Source organism: Trachypithecus francoisi, unplaced genomic scaffold, assembly GCF_009764315.1.
Source record: "Trachypithecus francoisi isolate TF-2019V2 unplaced genomic scaffold, Tfra_2.0 Lachesis_group10, whole genome shotgun sequence".
Lineage (NCBI taxonomy): Eukaryota > Metazoa > Chordata > Mammalia > Primates > Cercopithecidae > Trachypithecus > Trachypithecus francoisi.
This window is the reverse complement of record NW_022681455.1, coordinates 93580785-93593425: the sequence shown is the minus strand read 5'-3', so window position 1 is coordinate 93593425 and position 12641 is coordinate 93580785. Positions and strand designations below refer to the sequence as shown.

The 12641-nt window shown below is 34.7% G+C and overlaps 1 protein-coding gene across 15 annotated transcripts in view; it reads right to left on the bottom strand.

Moving 5' to 3' along the window:
- CHD9 (chromodomain helicase DNA binding protein 9) overlaps positions 1 to 12641 on the bottom strand; it is a 281390-nt gene that overhangs the window by 93560 nt on the left and 175189 nt on the right. For all 15 annotated transcript variants that reach the window (XM_033218386.1, XM_033218390.1, XM_033218389.1 and 12 more), the window contains 7 exons: positions 11172 to 11318; positions 10232 to 10300; positions 10093 to 10148; positions 8690 to 8807; positions 6276 to 6362; positions 5996 to 6133; positions 2142 to 2263 (listed from right to left, as the gene is read on the bottom strand). In XM_033218386.1, the coding sequence (XP_033074277.1) occupies positions 2142 to 2263; positions 5996 to 6133; positions 6276 to 6362; positions 8690 to 8807; positions 10093 to 10148; positions 10232 to 10300; positions 11172 to 11318 (737 nt within the window). The remainder of the gene's footprint in view (positions 1 to 2141; positions 2264 to 5995; positions 6134 to 6275; positions 6363 to 8689; positions 8808 to 10092; positions 10149 to 10231; positions 10301 to 11171; positions 11319 to 12641) is intronic.

Below are 12641 nucleotides of genomic sequence, written 5' to 3'. Positions count from 1 at the left end.
GTTGGAGAGGATGTGGAGAAATAGGAACACTTTTACACTGTTGGTGGTACTGTAAACTAGTTCAACCATTATGGAAAACAGTATGGCAATTCCTCAAGGATCTAGAACTAAATGTACCATATGACCCAGCCATCCCACTACTGGGTATACACCCAAAGGATTATAAATTATTCTACTACAAAGACACATGCACACGTATGTTTATTGTGGCACTATTCACAATAGCAAAGACTTGGAATCAACCCAAATGTCCATCTGTGACAGACTGGATTAAGAAAATGTGGCACATATACACCATGGAATACTATGCAGCCATCAAAAAGGATGAGTTTGCGTCCTTTGTAGGGACATGGATGCAGCTGGAAACCATCATTCTTAGCAAACTATCACAAGAACAGAAAACCAAACACCGCATGTTCTCACTCATAGGTGGGAACTGAACAATGAGATCACTTGGACTCGGGAAGGGGAACATCACACACTGGGGCCTATCATGGGGAGGGGGGAGGAGGGAGGGATTGCATTGGGGAGTTATACCTGATATAAATGATGAATTGATGGGTGCTGACGAGTTGATGGGTGCAGCACACCAACATGGCATAAGTATACGTATGTAACAAACCTGCACGTTATGCACATGTACCCTAGAACTTAAAGTATAATAAAAATAAATAAATAAATAAATAAATAAAGAAGAAAGGAGTACCAACTACTAACCAATGCAGCAGAGAGCAAATTAGGGCTGAAAAATATTCCATGGATTTGGAAAGTTAAAAGTTTCAGAGAATGCAGGGGAGTCGGGGTGGGGGCAGTGGTGGTGGTGCTGAGGGGAATGGGGAGAGAGAGGGAGAGAGAGAGAGAAAGAGAGAGAAGCAGAGCCAATAGAAGGTTTATTTTAAACCCAAATTTGTTCATAGACTGAAGGGATGGCAACAGTCTTTAGGGATGGCCTGGAGATATAAAAGAGAACGATAAGTGATTGAAGTAAGGCTCTAAGGTTCTAAGAAGACTAGATGAGATGGCATGTCTAATACATGAGGACAGTGGTAAGAATAACTATGGATGAAGATATTAACGCATCTGTAGGCTTGGATATGAAGGCAAGCAAGAACTTGGATGAATTTACCTACCGTCCCTGGGTTTCTCTATGAAGCAGTCATATACAGAGTGTGAAGGGGGCAGAACTGTAACAAAGGGCTTCAAGAAAGTGGTGAAAGGTTAAAACGGGCAATGCGGGAGATGGAAAAGGGTACTGATGAGGGAAGACAAGTTAAAAAAATGTTTTGTCAACTACTTTTCCTACATGGTTCTCTTGGGAAAAATGATGATTAACATTTGGAAAATATAAGTCAGGGAAAAGAACACTGTGGGGATAACAGGCCTCTTTCCATCAACTGAGTCCATGACTCACTATCACTTAAGCATAACAACTCAGAAGACTCACGTGAAAAGTAAAAATGATTAAAAATGATTCTAAATAAAAGCATCATCACATTTTGCTATTCTTACTAATAGCAGGGCCTTTATTTGCTCTTTTGCATATGTAACTACTACGCTTTCTCAATTGCAGTACCATTTTTCACTTATTTTGCAATTATCTTTTCACCTCAAAAAAGAATGTAAGACATTCTGTAAGGCATTTTGAAAACCTTGGAAAACAAATAATAAAAATGGGGTAATTAATTACTAGGTTCTCATATTTTATATTCCATTCCTTATCTATTGCTGACAACCTACTTCTTTGACGATTTACGTTAAATGATAGAGCTTTAATTCCTGTAAGTATACCTTGCTCGTAACCCACTAATTCGAACTGATTGTTAGCAGAAAGTAGTATGGGTTGATAAGTTGAAAAGCATTATATAACACAGAAGATGTCTTAGGACTCTTAGAAAGGTATTTCACATTTAAGTATTAATCAACATACCAACTTTCTTCTATTCTGATTGGTATACATTTAAAGAAAACAACTGTAGTCGAATCCTAAATTGTAATTTACATATTTTCCTGAGGTAACCTCACTTTAAATAATGAAGACTTCATAACAATAACAATACAGCAACATCCGTATCTAGTTTACTTGACACATTTTGGCACACATTAAAAAAAATAAATTTTTTTTGTTAAGATATACTACATACCTATTGTACCAATTGAACAAGAGCCAGTTGAGTCCTTCTAGTTGATATTCCCTGAGTTGATTGCCATTTTTATAGTCCCTGGATTGATCTATTTTCTTCCAAATATTAGAAGGAGGACGGTCCTTTGTGGAAAAACAAAGAATGAATACTGTTTAAATCTTCCATGTATCATACTGATGGCAAAAAGCATTGGTTTAAAAATAACCCTAAGAGGCATAACAGTGTAGTGCTATGATTAACTTTTACCTAACATTTAAAGGTCAGATTAATTCTATACAACTCTTCCAGAAAATTGAAGAGGAAGATATACTTCCTGACTCATTCTATGAAGCCCTGATACCAAAATCAGACAAAATCACAAGAAAACTACAGACCAATATCCCTCATGAACAAAGATGCAAATATTAACGCAATTTTACCAAACCAAACTTAACAATATATAAAAAGGGCAATAAGATCATGACCAAGTAGTTTTTTTGTTTTTTTTAAACCAGGAATGGAACGTAGGTTTAAAGCAGAAAATTAATCAGTGTTGATCAACAGATTAAAAAATAAACATCAGCCAATTGTGGTGGCTCATGCCTGAAAGCTCAGCACTTCTGGAGGCCAAATGAGGAGGATCACTTGAGATTAGGAGTTCAAGACCAGCCTGGGCAAGACAGGCAGACATAATCTCTATTTAAAAAAACATAAAACATAAAAACCAAAAATAATATGATACTCTCAGTAGATGCAGAAAAAGTATTTGAGAAATTCAACATCCACTCCTAATTAAAACTCATCAAATTCTGAATAGAAGGGAACTTCCTTAACCTGTTATGGTATAGCTATGAAAAAGCCAAAACTAACATTACACTTAAAGGTGAAAGACTGACTGCTTTCCCCCTAAGATCAGGAATAAGGCAAGGATGTCCTCTGTGACAACTTCTATTCAACACTGCACTGCAGGCACTAACAAGTGTAATCAAACAAGAAAAAGATAAAAGTCATCAAGATTGAAAAGGAATAACAAACTGTCTTTATTTATATTATAGAAGACATGATTTGTCTATGTAGAAAATCCTGTGGAATCTACCAAGAAAGCTAAACTAAGTAGTAATTTTAGCAAGGTTGCATAATACAAGATAAATGTGCAAAAGTCAATTGCAGTCTACATTATGGCAACAATCATGAATATATTTTTAAAAAACAATAACAATTTTATAATAGCATCCAAAATAACTTTTGATATTCATGGTACAAAACATTTCTTTCAAAAGAAATCTAGAAGCCCAGAAGTGAAACATTATATGTAAAAGAATTTTATTCACTTATATATACAGATACATAAGACACAAATTTTCTGAAGATTCCTGAATGGGAATTCAAATAACATTATCCTGGCCCCAAATTAGTAGGGTCTCAGTAGGAGAAATAAGTTTCTGAGAAACAAGCAAAAGGTCTCTTATTGTCTGCTGCTTTAAAATTATACTGTTACTAATCAACACAATTACACTTCTAAGAATTATCAGGAGTGATATTGTGAAATATATATTTGGTTTTCACTCCCATTTCCTGGCATACAACTCCTGATATCCTTGGGTTCTCCAAAGTGCTGCTTGTTTGTGTGCCAATATTGCTGACTGATTGATTCAGGTGAGGCTGGTCACCAGAAGGACAAAGGCATGATTAGAGGGGAGAATGAAAGGAGAGGAATGGGAAGAAAAGGAGAGAAGGAGGGGAGGAAGGAAGGAAGGGGAGAAGATCAAGCTGATCACCAATGGCCATTGGATGATTGAATCAATCATGCCTATATAATGAAGCCTCCATAAAAACCCAAGAGGACAGGGTTTAGTGAACTTCCAGGGAGCTGAACACTTCCAGGGAGCTGAACATGTGGAGACTGACAGAAAGGTGAATAAGAACTCATTCACATGCCAGGAGAGTGGCAAACCCCAACTGTACAGGGACAGAAGCTCCTGCACTCAGACCTCGCCCTATGTCTCTCTTCCTCCGGCTGTTTGTTTGTATCCTTTAAAATATCCTTAGGAATAAACCGGTAAAACTTGAATGTCTTCCTGACTGCTGCGAGCTGCTCTAGCAAATTAATCAAACCCAAAGTGGTGGGTAATGGGAACCCTAACTTGAAGCCAGTCCGTGAGAAGTTCTGAAGGCCCCTGGACTTGTGACTGGTGGAAAGGAGGGGGCAGTCTTGTGGGACTGAACCCTCAAGATGTGGGATCTGATGCTATATCTGGGTAGATGATGAATTAGAGCTAGGTAGAACTGAATTAGAGGACAGCCAGCTGGCGTCCACTGCAGAACTGACTGCTTGCTGGTCAGAAGAATTTCCCACATATTTTGGGGTCACAGAAGTCTTTTGTGTTGATTGTTGTGTTACCCTGAGAGCACAGGAAAAACACAGTTCAGGAGAGTTTTTCTTAAAACATCAGGTAAGTGTATGGTAATTGTAAATGGAAAACAAAACAGGGCTATCAGTATACAGAGAACAGGACTGGTTATTGAAGCTCTGCTGCTACTTAATACAGGTGTTTGCTAAAGAAAACATTTTTTAAGTGGTAGCCAATGAGCATTAAAATAATTAACATATATTTTAATTGCTGCTTAAAATAATTTCTGCATTAGATCATATTCTGCGCAGCTTCTTTTCAGCAATCCAATCACCATTAATGATTCATTAGTTTGGGTCAGGGAAAAATTTCATTTACAGAATCTCAAAATACTTTACATGACTTACATGCTATTTTATTCAACAGCAATATACTGGCAAAAAGAAAAGAAAAGAAAACAAAACAAAATCTCCTATTTAACCATGACAGACTAGCCTTGTTGTCATCAATTTTACATTAATTAAGGGGATTAATTCTATTGGCTGAGCCCCCTTTACCAAGGTCTATAACATATATCTAAGGCATCTCTAATTTTTGAAAAGCTCCAGAAGAGATTCTGATATGCACCTGTGACTGAGAATCACTGATCTAAAGACATAGCTTATTCAATGAGGCTTAATGTTACCACGAAGGCATAGTCCCCACCCCAAAAGAAAATCTTTCTTTTACAACATTCCTTGACCCACTCCTCTCTGAATTAGGTGATGCTTCTGTTTTCTGGTTCAACGAACAGCATTTAGAAGGTAAAAGGAATGGGGGTAAACTGATATGCTTTTGTTAACAGCCTATGGGCATTACTGGAAAATAAAGTAAGAAGACCAGAAAATATTAGGAAGATCAGAAAATAGTTATTATAAAACAATATGATCTCTTCTATGGAATATTTAATTCATTTCCTTCTCTTACGTCACATCTCCATGTTTATCAGGGCAGCTTTCCTCACTTTTGTGCTAATCAAAAAGGAATCTGCTCCTGTCTCTTCACATATAAACTCCCCCTTTAGCTTTGGCTCCCAAAACTAGACTCACATAGTAACAAGCCTGTTTAAAAGAAATGAAAGTAGGCCGGGCGCGGTGGCTCAAGCCTGTAATCCCAGCACTTTGGGAGGCCGAGACGGGTGGATCACGAGGTCAGGAGATCGAGACCATCCTGGCCTACACGGTGAAACCCCGTCTCTACTAAAAAATACAAAAAACTAGCCGGGCAAGATGGCGGGCGCCTGTAGTCCCAGCTACTCGGGAGGCTGAGGCAGGAGAATGGCGTAAACCCGGGAGGCGGAGCTTGCAGTGAGCCGAGATTGCGCCACTGCACTCCAGCCTGGGCAACAGAGCGAGACTCCGTCTCAAAAAAAAAAAAAAAAAAAAAAAGAAACGAAAGTAAAACATTACATAATTATTAGCAATATTGTTAACTTACATAAACAAGTGCTAAGATTTCATAAGGCTGTCTAAAACAGATTCTTACCAAACATCTTGTGTCAGGCCTTGAAGCTTGCAGTTGTTCAAACTCTTCTATTTTGGCAAGATCTACATCTTCTTTCAGTTCCCAAGTACTATCTTCATATGGCAATGAGCACCATTTTACTAAGTAGTAAATAACAGGCTGTAAAAAAATTTTTTCATTTTACCATTTTGAAAAAGACACTAGTAAGAAATAGTTTAAACAGAGAATAAAGTACTAGGTCTTAATACGTGGAAAGTTTCAGATTTTTCTTACTTAAAAAATATTTTTACCAAATATTTACCTCACCAGTATCCTTATCTTCACAAAAAGAGACTTCTAACACTCTGTCTACTTCAACGTAGTCTGGATTAAATGGTTCTTCTTCCATCTAAAATTAAAAGGTAACTTAATTGACATCGGACAAAGAAGTGGAATGATAAAAGGACAAATTTACCAGCACTTCACTACAGACCTTGTAAGTTTGATTTCAATTAAATGTCCAATAAATGGAATTCTTCCATTTTCATTTTCAAATGATAGCTAGGATATCATGAATAATGTTATAAATAATAAAACCAATCAAATAATATTAAAAAATAAGGTACTCTAGAAGATACGTGCTTTAAAAAATTCCTGAAAGCAGGCTCTATACCTTTCCTTTACTCTTTTCCTTAGGTTGCAAGAGTTGAAGATGCATCCCACTGTATGCTCATTTCTCAGTTGTCTCACACAGGCTTTATCTTTACCTGATGGTTCTTGTGCTCAAGACCCACTTATTGAGCTGACTGTAAACTTGACTGAGGTATCTCAAACTCATTTGCACTCAGTTACTTTTCAACCCATACCTCCTCCTGCATTATCTAACTGGTTAATGGTAACAGAGCTTCCTCTACATAGCCCACGCTCAGTGACACAAGTCAGAAATGAAGAAGTCATTTTAGATTCCTTCTTTCTCTTTACCCTCTACATCTAGTAAGTAACCAATTTGTACAGATTCTACTTTTAACTCTGAGATTGGTTCCTTCTTCCTCATCCTCACTTCATACTTGAACCTTTACAAATAACCCCAACTACTGTCTCACCTCCCTTTAATCTGTTTTTCACAATGTCCCCAGAGTAATCTTTCTCAAATATAAATCTTATATATCGTTCCTTTACTTAAAATTCTTCACTGACTCTCCCCTAATTAGTCTTAATGAAAATTTAATGATTATTAATTAATTCTAAAATCTTCAGCTTATTAGGAATTTCTAGATCACAGTGAATAAATGAGATATTCAAGGCAATGGGAGGACCTCCCAGCATTCACAAACTGACAGGTCATTAGAATAATTTTTTTTTTTTTTTTTTTTTAAATAGAGGTGGAGGTCTCATATGTTGGCCAGGCTGGTCTCAAACTCTTGGCCTCAAGTGATCCTCCCACCTTGACCTCCCAAAGTGTTGGGATTTCTGGCATAAGCCACCATACCCAGCCCACATTTTTGATGTGAAATTAATTACAAATGGAATAATAGTAATTATGTAGTGAAGACATCTGGCAGATACCACCTTAATCTAGTGATTAACCACCAGTACTGGGGTAGAGAGGTATCATGTACCATCTTATATCATTCACTAGAAGAACAGAGCATCAATTCTATGGTGTTCTTTTAAAAAATGCCTAACCTGGATCATGAGGAAACTCATACAACCCCAAATTGAGGGGCATTCTACAAAATTAATGAGCTGTACTCTTTAAAAATATCCAAGAAATGAAAAACAAAGAGAGACTGACTAAAAGAGATATTACAACTAAATGTAACATGTGCTGCTGGATTAGATTCTGGACCAGATAAAAATACACACACACACACACTTTTTGTTATAAAAACACTGGTGGAACAATTAGTGAAATATGTATACGGTCTGTGGATGAGATAATAGTACTATATCGATGTTAGTTCTACTATTTTTATGAAAGAAAATATAGTTGTTTTTAGGAAACATATACTAAAGTGTCTGCAATGTTAAAATGGTTTAGAAAAAGACATGTGTGTATGACAGAGATAGAGAGAGAGACAGAGAGACAGAGAGAATGAATACAAATGATAAAGCAAACATGGTAAAATGTTATCATTTTGGAAATCTAGTTAAAATAAATGTGGGAATTCATTGTACTATTTTTGTGACTATTTTGTTTAGAAGAAAATGTTTTTAAAATTCTCAAATTAAGAACTTAAAGCTGCTCTAAAAGAAGTCTACTAGAAAATCTGGACCAGGAAAGAACATCAGACCATTTAGTCAGGCCTATACAGGTAAATTTTTCCAGTGAGGTTCTGTTCACATACATGAAGCTGGTATAGAAAATATGCAATATATTTCATGTACTGAAAAATCTTATTTTCCATTTACTTGCTAGATTATCACTTCCTCTACTTGAATAACTTTGCTGATATATTCTTGGTAATATTACCATACTCACATTCAACTCTAAGTATTGAAATACATGCTAGTTAAAAAATACAAGCATGATCTACCATTCCGAATTATCAGTGTTCTTGTTTCAAACATTTCCAACCTAATTTTAAGAATAGAAAAATACTGTATGTAGGTTGCATTTGTATTCAGATATCAACACTGGAAGTCTAAGAATTAAAATAATGTGTAATTTTTGATAAATAATGCTACATGTGTTCAGAGACCAACACATAGTAGTCTTATTTATTTTTTTCTTACATCTGCAAAAAAGTGTGCTCTTTGTGCTTGTCTCAATTTGAATCGTTTGATTTTCTGCTGGATCCTTTTATCTTTCAAAAGCTGCTCTTCTGTGGCCCACTCACAGTGAAGATAGGAGCTAAAATTTTTATAAAAATAATATATTAGAATGATACAGATAACCATTTTAAGATGTATTTTAAATAACATCCAATGTAAACTATTATAATTCTTCAGCTTTACAAATAGGTAGTTCATCATTTAACTTTAAAAGAATTCATATCATTTCTAAAATAAAGTAATTGTGATCACTATATGCTAAGGAGGTCATAGTCTAAAGGTATACAATTTGCCATATAGCAACAGAATAGTAAAATGATCAAAAGTCTAATCGCAAGATGTGATTTATCTATTATTTTCTTCCCTATAACAGTTTTGTTGTGATCAGAAAGCTAACTTGTTTTGAAACTAATGTGATTTAAAACGCTTTCATGGAGGTACAAAGAAAAGTTGGAAAATACATAAAAAGAAGAGTAAGTGATTTTTCCCCAGTTAGCAACTCTTATGAGTTAACTGACCCTACATCCAAAATTAAAATTTAAAACTTTAAGGTCAAATCATCTCATTGTGTACATCTGACATAAAAACCTAAAGATCAGGAAAAAAAAATTTGTTTTTAAAGAGATGGGAGTCTCACTAAGTTGCCCAGGCTGGCTTCAGACTCCTAGGCTTAAGAGATCCTCCTGTATCAACCTCCAGAATAGCTGGGACTATAGGTAGATTAGAAATGTCTTTTATAAAAACAATAAAAGCTGAAAAGTTCAACAATACAATGAATGCTGTCCATAAATTATAAAAGCATATTTTATAAAGATTCTTGCATTTTGATGTTAATAATTAACATATTCTGGAAAATAAACAAAATTTTCTTTTTTTTTTTCTGAGATAGAGTCTCGCTCTGGCGCCAGGCTGGAGTACAGTGGCGTGATCTCGGCTCACAGCAATCTCCGCTTCCCGGGTTCAAGTGATTCTCCTGCCTCAGCCTCTTACTGAGTAGCTGGGACTACAGGTACGCATCACCATGTCCGGGTAATGTTTTGTATTTTTAGTAGAGATGAGGTTTCATCATGTTGGCCAGGATGGTCTCAATCTCTTCACCTTGTGATCCGCCCACCTTGGCCTCCCAAAGTGCTGGGATTACAGGTGTGAGCCACCCTGCCTAGCCAAATCATTCAATTTTAACATGAAAGGTTTTCAAATGAGCCCTTTTCACTTTTTAATGATTCTTGATTTATACAAGTATAAATGATAAAAATTACCATAAAAATGTGGATAAAATGAAAATCATAATTTTAATTTATTAAATAAAGTAATTTATATGTAAATCAACATCTTTCTTTTATTTTTCTAACTCAAATACTTACTAATTCTTGTATTTTACAAAAAATTCTTCTGTATCAATCATCACTCCAGGTGATATCTAAGAAAAGAAAATCAGTAATGGTGACTCTTTTAAACAGGCCACAGAATGTGAAGTGTAAAATGTAATGTACCAGTACTTACTTCCTTTTTTACAATTCTAGAAGATAGAATTTTGTCTACAATTGCAGCATCTTCTTCACTCGGATTCTCCTATGGGAGGGAGGAAAGAAATAATGACAACACATTTTGAAAGATCTTTTAGTTGCCACTTTGTATGTTGATGAACATACTATAATTCAACAAATATTTATACAGCATATGTGCCAGACACTATGTTACATGTTAGAAATACAAAAATGAAAAAAATATAGTTATTGTCCTTTTCATCACCTGCATTATCTCTGTAGCAAACATATTTTGCTTTTTAATGTGCTAGTCATTATTCTAAGCATTTTACATATATTAATTAAATCTTTTATCTTCATTATTATCATTTCCATTTTACAGATTAGGAAATTTAGGCATAGTTAAATAAGTACTTTCCCAAGGTACTCAGCTAGTGACTGAGCGGTTGGCTCATAATGCATATAAGGGAGACTTAAAAAATTATAGACGAGGGAAGTACATATGGCATTCAGGCAAATGTGTTCATAAAACAGAGGAGTGAGTGCTTATGGAGAAGTAGCAGGAGACAACGCCAGAAAATCCAGACGAAGGGGTTTATACACTGCTAAAAAGGCATCGTTATTTTTGTAAGGTTCAGGAAACTATTAGAGGAGTTTTCAGTAGAAAAACAATGTGATTAGACTTATAATTTAGAAATATTCTGCAGAAAAGATAGAATTTCAAGAACATATATTTAGGAGGCAGAAAGTGTAGTGACAACCTGGATGAAGAGGCAAAGGAAAACGAAGAGAGGATGAATTCCTAGGTTTCTAATTTGAATGACTCAATTAACTAATAATATGGAATCCAGAAGGATTAAGTTGGAGCAATTTTTAGAAGGAAAAACAATACAAGTACCTTATAGAATTTATGTTGGTTTAAAACGTTTCGCAGTCATAATTCCAAATATGCTTACCACAAACAATTGTAAAGGCTGTTCACCAGGTAAAGGAGCTGAATTCTTTTTTATTTTCATAGAACCTTTAACCTCTTCTTCAGATTGCTTCCCTTCTACATCTTCTGCGTATTTTTTTCTTTTAATTTGTCGATTTGATCTTCTTTTCTGTAACGAACCACAAGGATCAGATTTATATAATTTATTTTGAAGAGAAGTTTTTAAAAATAATTACCCCTAGAGTTGGCAGTTTTGTATATTAAATTTTCAACATGACACTCAATGCTCATCTTTTCCTGTTTTGTTTTTAATTAGAGGAAGATTATAATTTTCCATTTGCCACAGGCTTACAATCTTCCTACAGTTCTATTTTCTACAATTTCAAACAACAAATATTAGTAATACTTTTATTATGTTAATTTGGAAATCATTAAGAATAAAGAGATCCCTCTTTTTTAAAAAAATTATTTCACAGGTTGGGCAAAATATATTTTATTAGTAATACCTTCATTACTACATTACTTATCTTTAGAAACTGTTAAGAATAAAAAGGTATCTGTTTTATTTAACTATTTCATACCTTGGGCAATAAATATTTAAACTATTAATAATTTCACAGTTTTAGTCCAAAACGTAAAAAGTGTATCAGATGAAAACTGGGTATAGAATTGGGGGTATAAATCTAGAAGAATAAATTCAATAGTATTTGCCAAAACACGTGAAACTGTGTTTAAAGCAGAATAACATAAAATATTTAAGAAGAAATGCACAAAATAAGAAATCGTTAAATCTACCAAATAATTGTGAATGAAAGAAGAAACAGTTTCACTAACTTTAGTAGCTTTCCTTAAATATAAAAAACATCACTATCATCACACAAAATTAAGCATTTTACAAGGTATTACATGTAGTAAGATAATTTTTAAATAATCTAAGTAATTTTAAATCTGGAATCATATATACATGGCTTTACTTACCTCCCTAAATATCTAATATTTTTTCAAAAGTTTTATATTTCAAGGAGAACTTAAAAAACAAAAACAAAGTTACATCTCTTTTAGTGTTTCCACAATAAAGATAAAAACTCAGGTTGGTTTCAAAATCCCAAATGACTTAGATTTATGTTTTAAATTTCCCTTGTAATCTCATGGGGTAGAGACATTTCATGGGGGTAGTGGCATCTCAACCAACTGTTCAATTGCTTAACATTTGGCAAATCTCTCTCTTCTTTTTTCTAGTCCAGTTTCTTCTATATATTTAGTAACTTCATAACACTTCCAAAAAATGGAACCAGCAAAGTAAACTGTAAGTTCTTTTGGTTTCTGCTTGTCTTCTATTTGGCAGGTCTTTAATTTACCTTCATAGCCATGACGAAAATAGCTGAGTCACTGTTACAGTGTGGTGACAAACTATATGCATGCATTCATGCCTCTGCCCCTTTCTCTTGTGAGTAGTAAAATACTGAGAGAAAGAAAGGCACTCATATGGTCA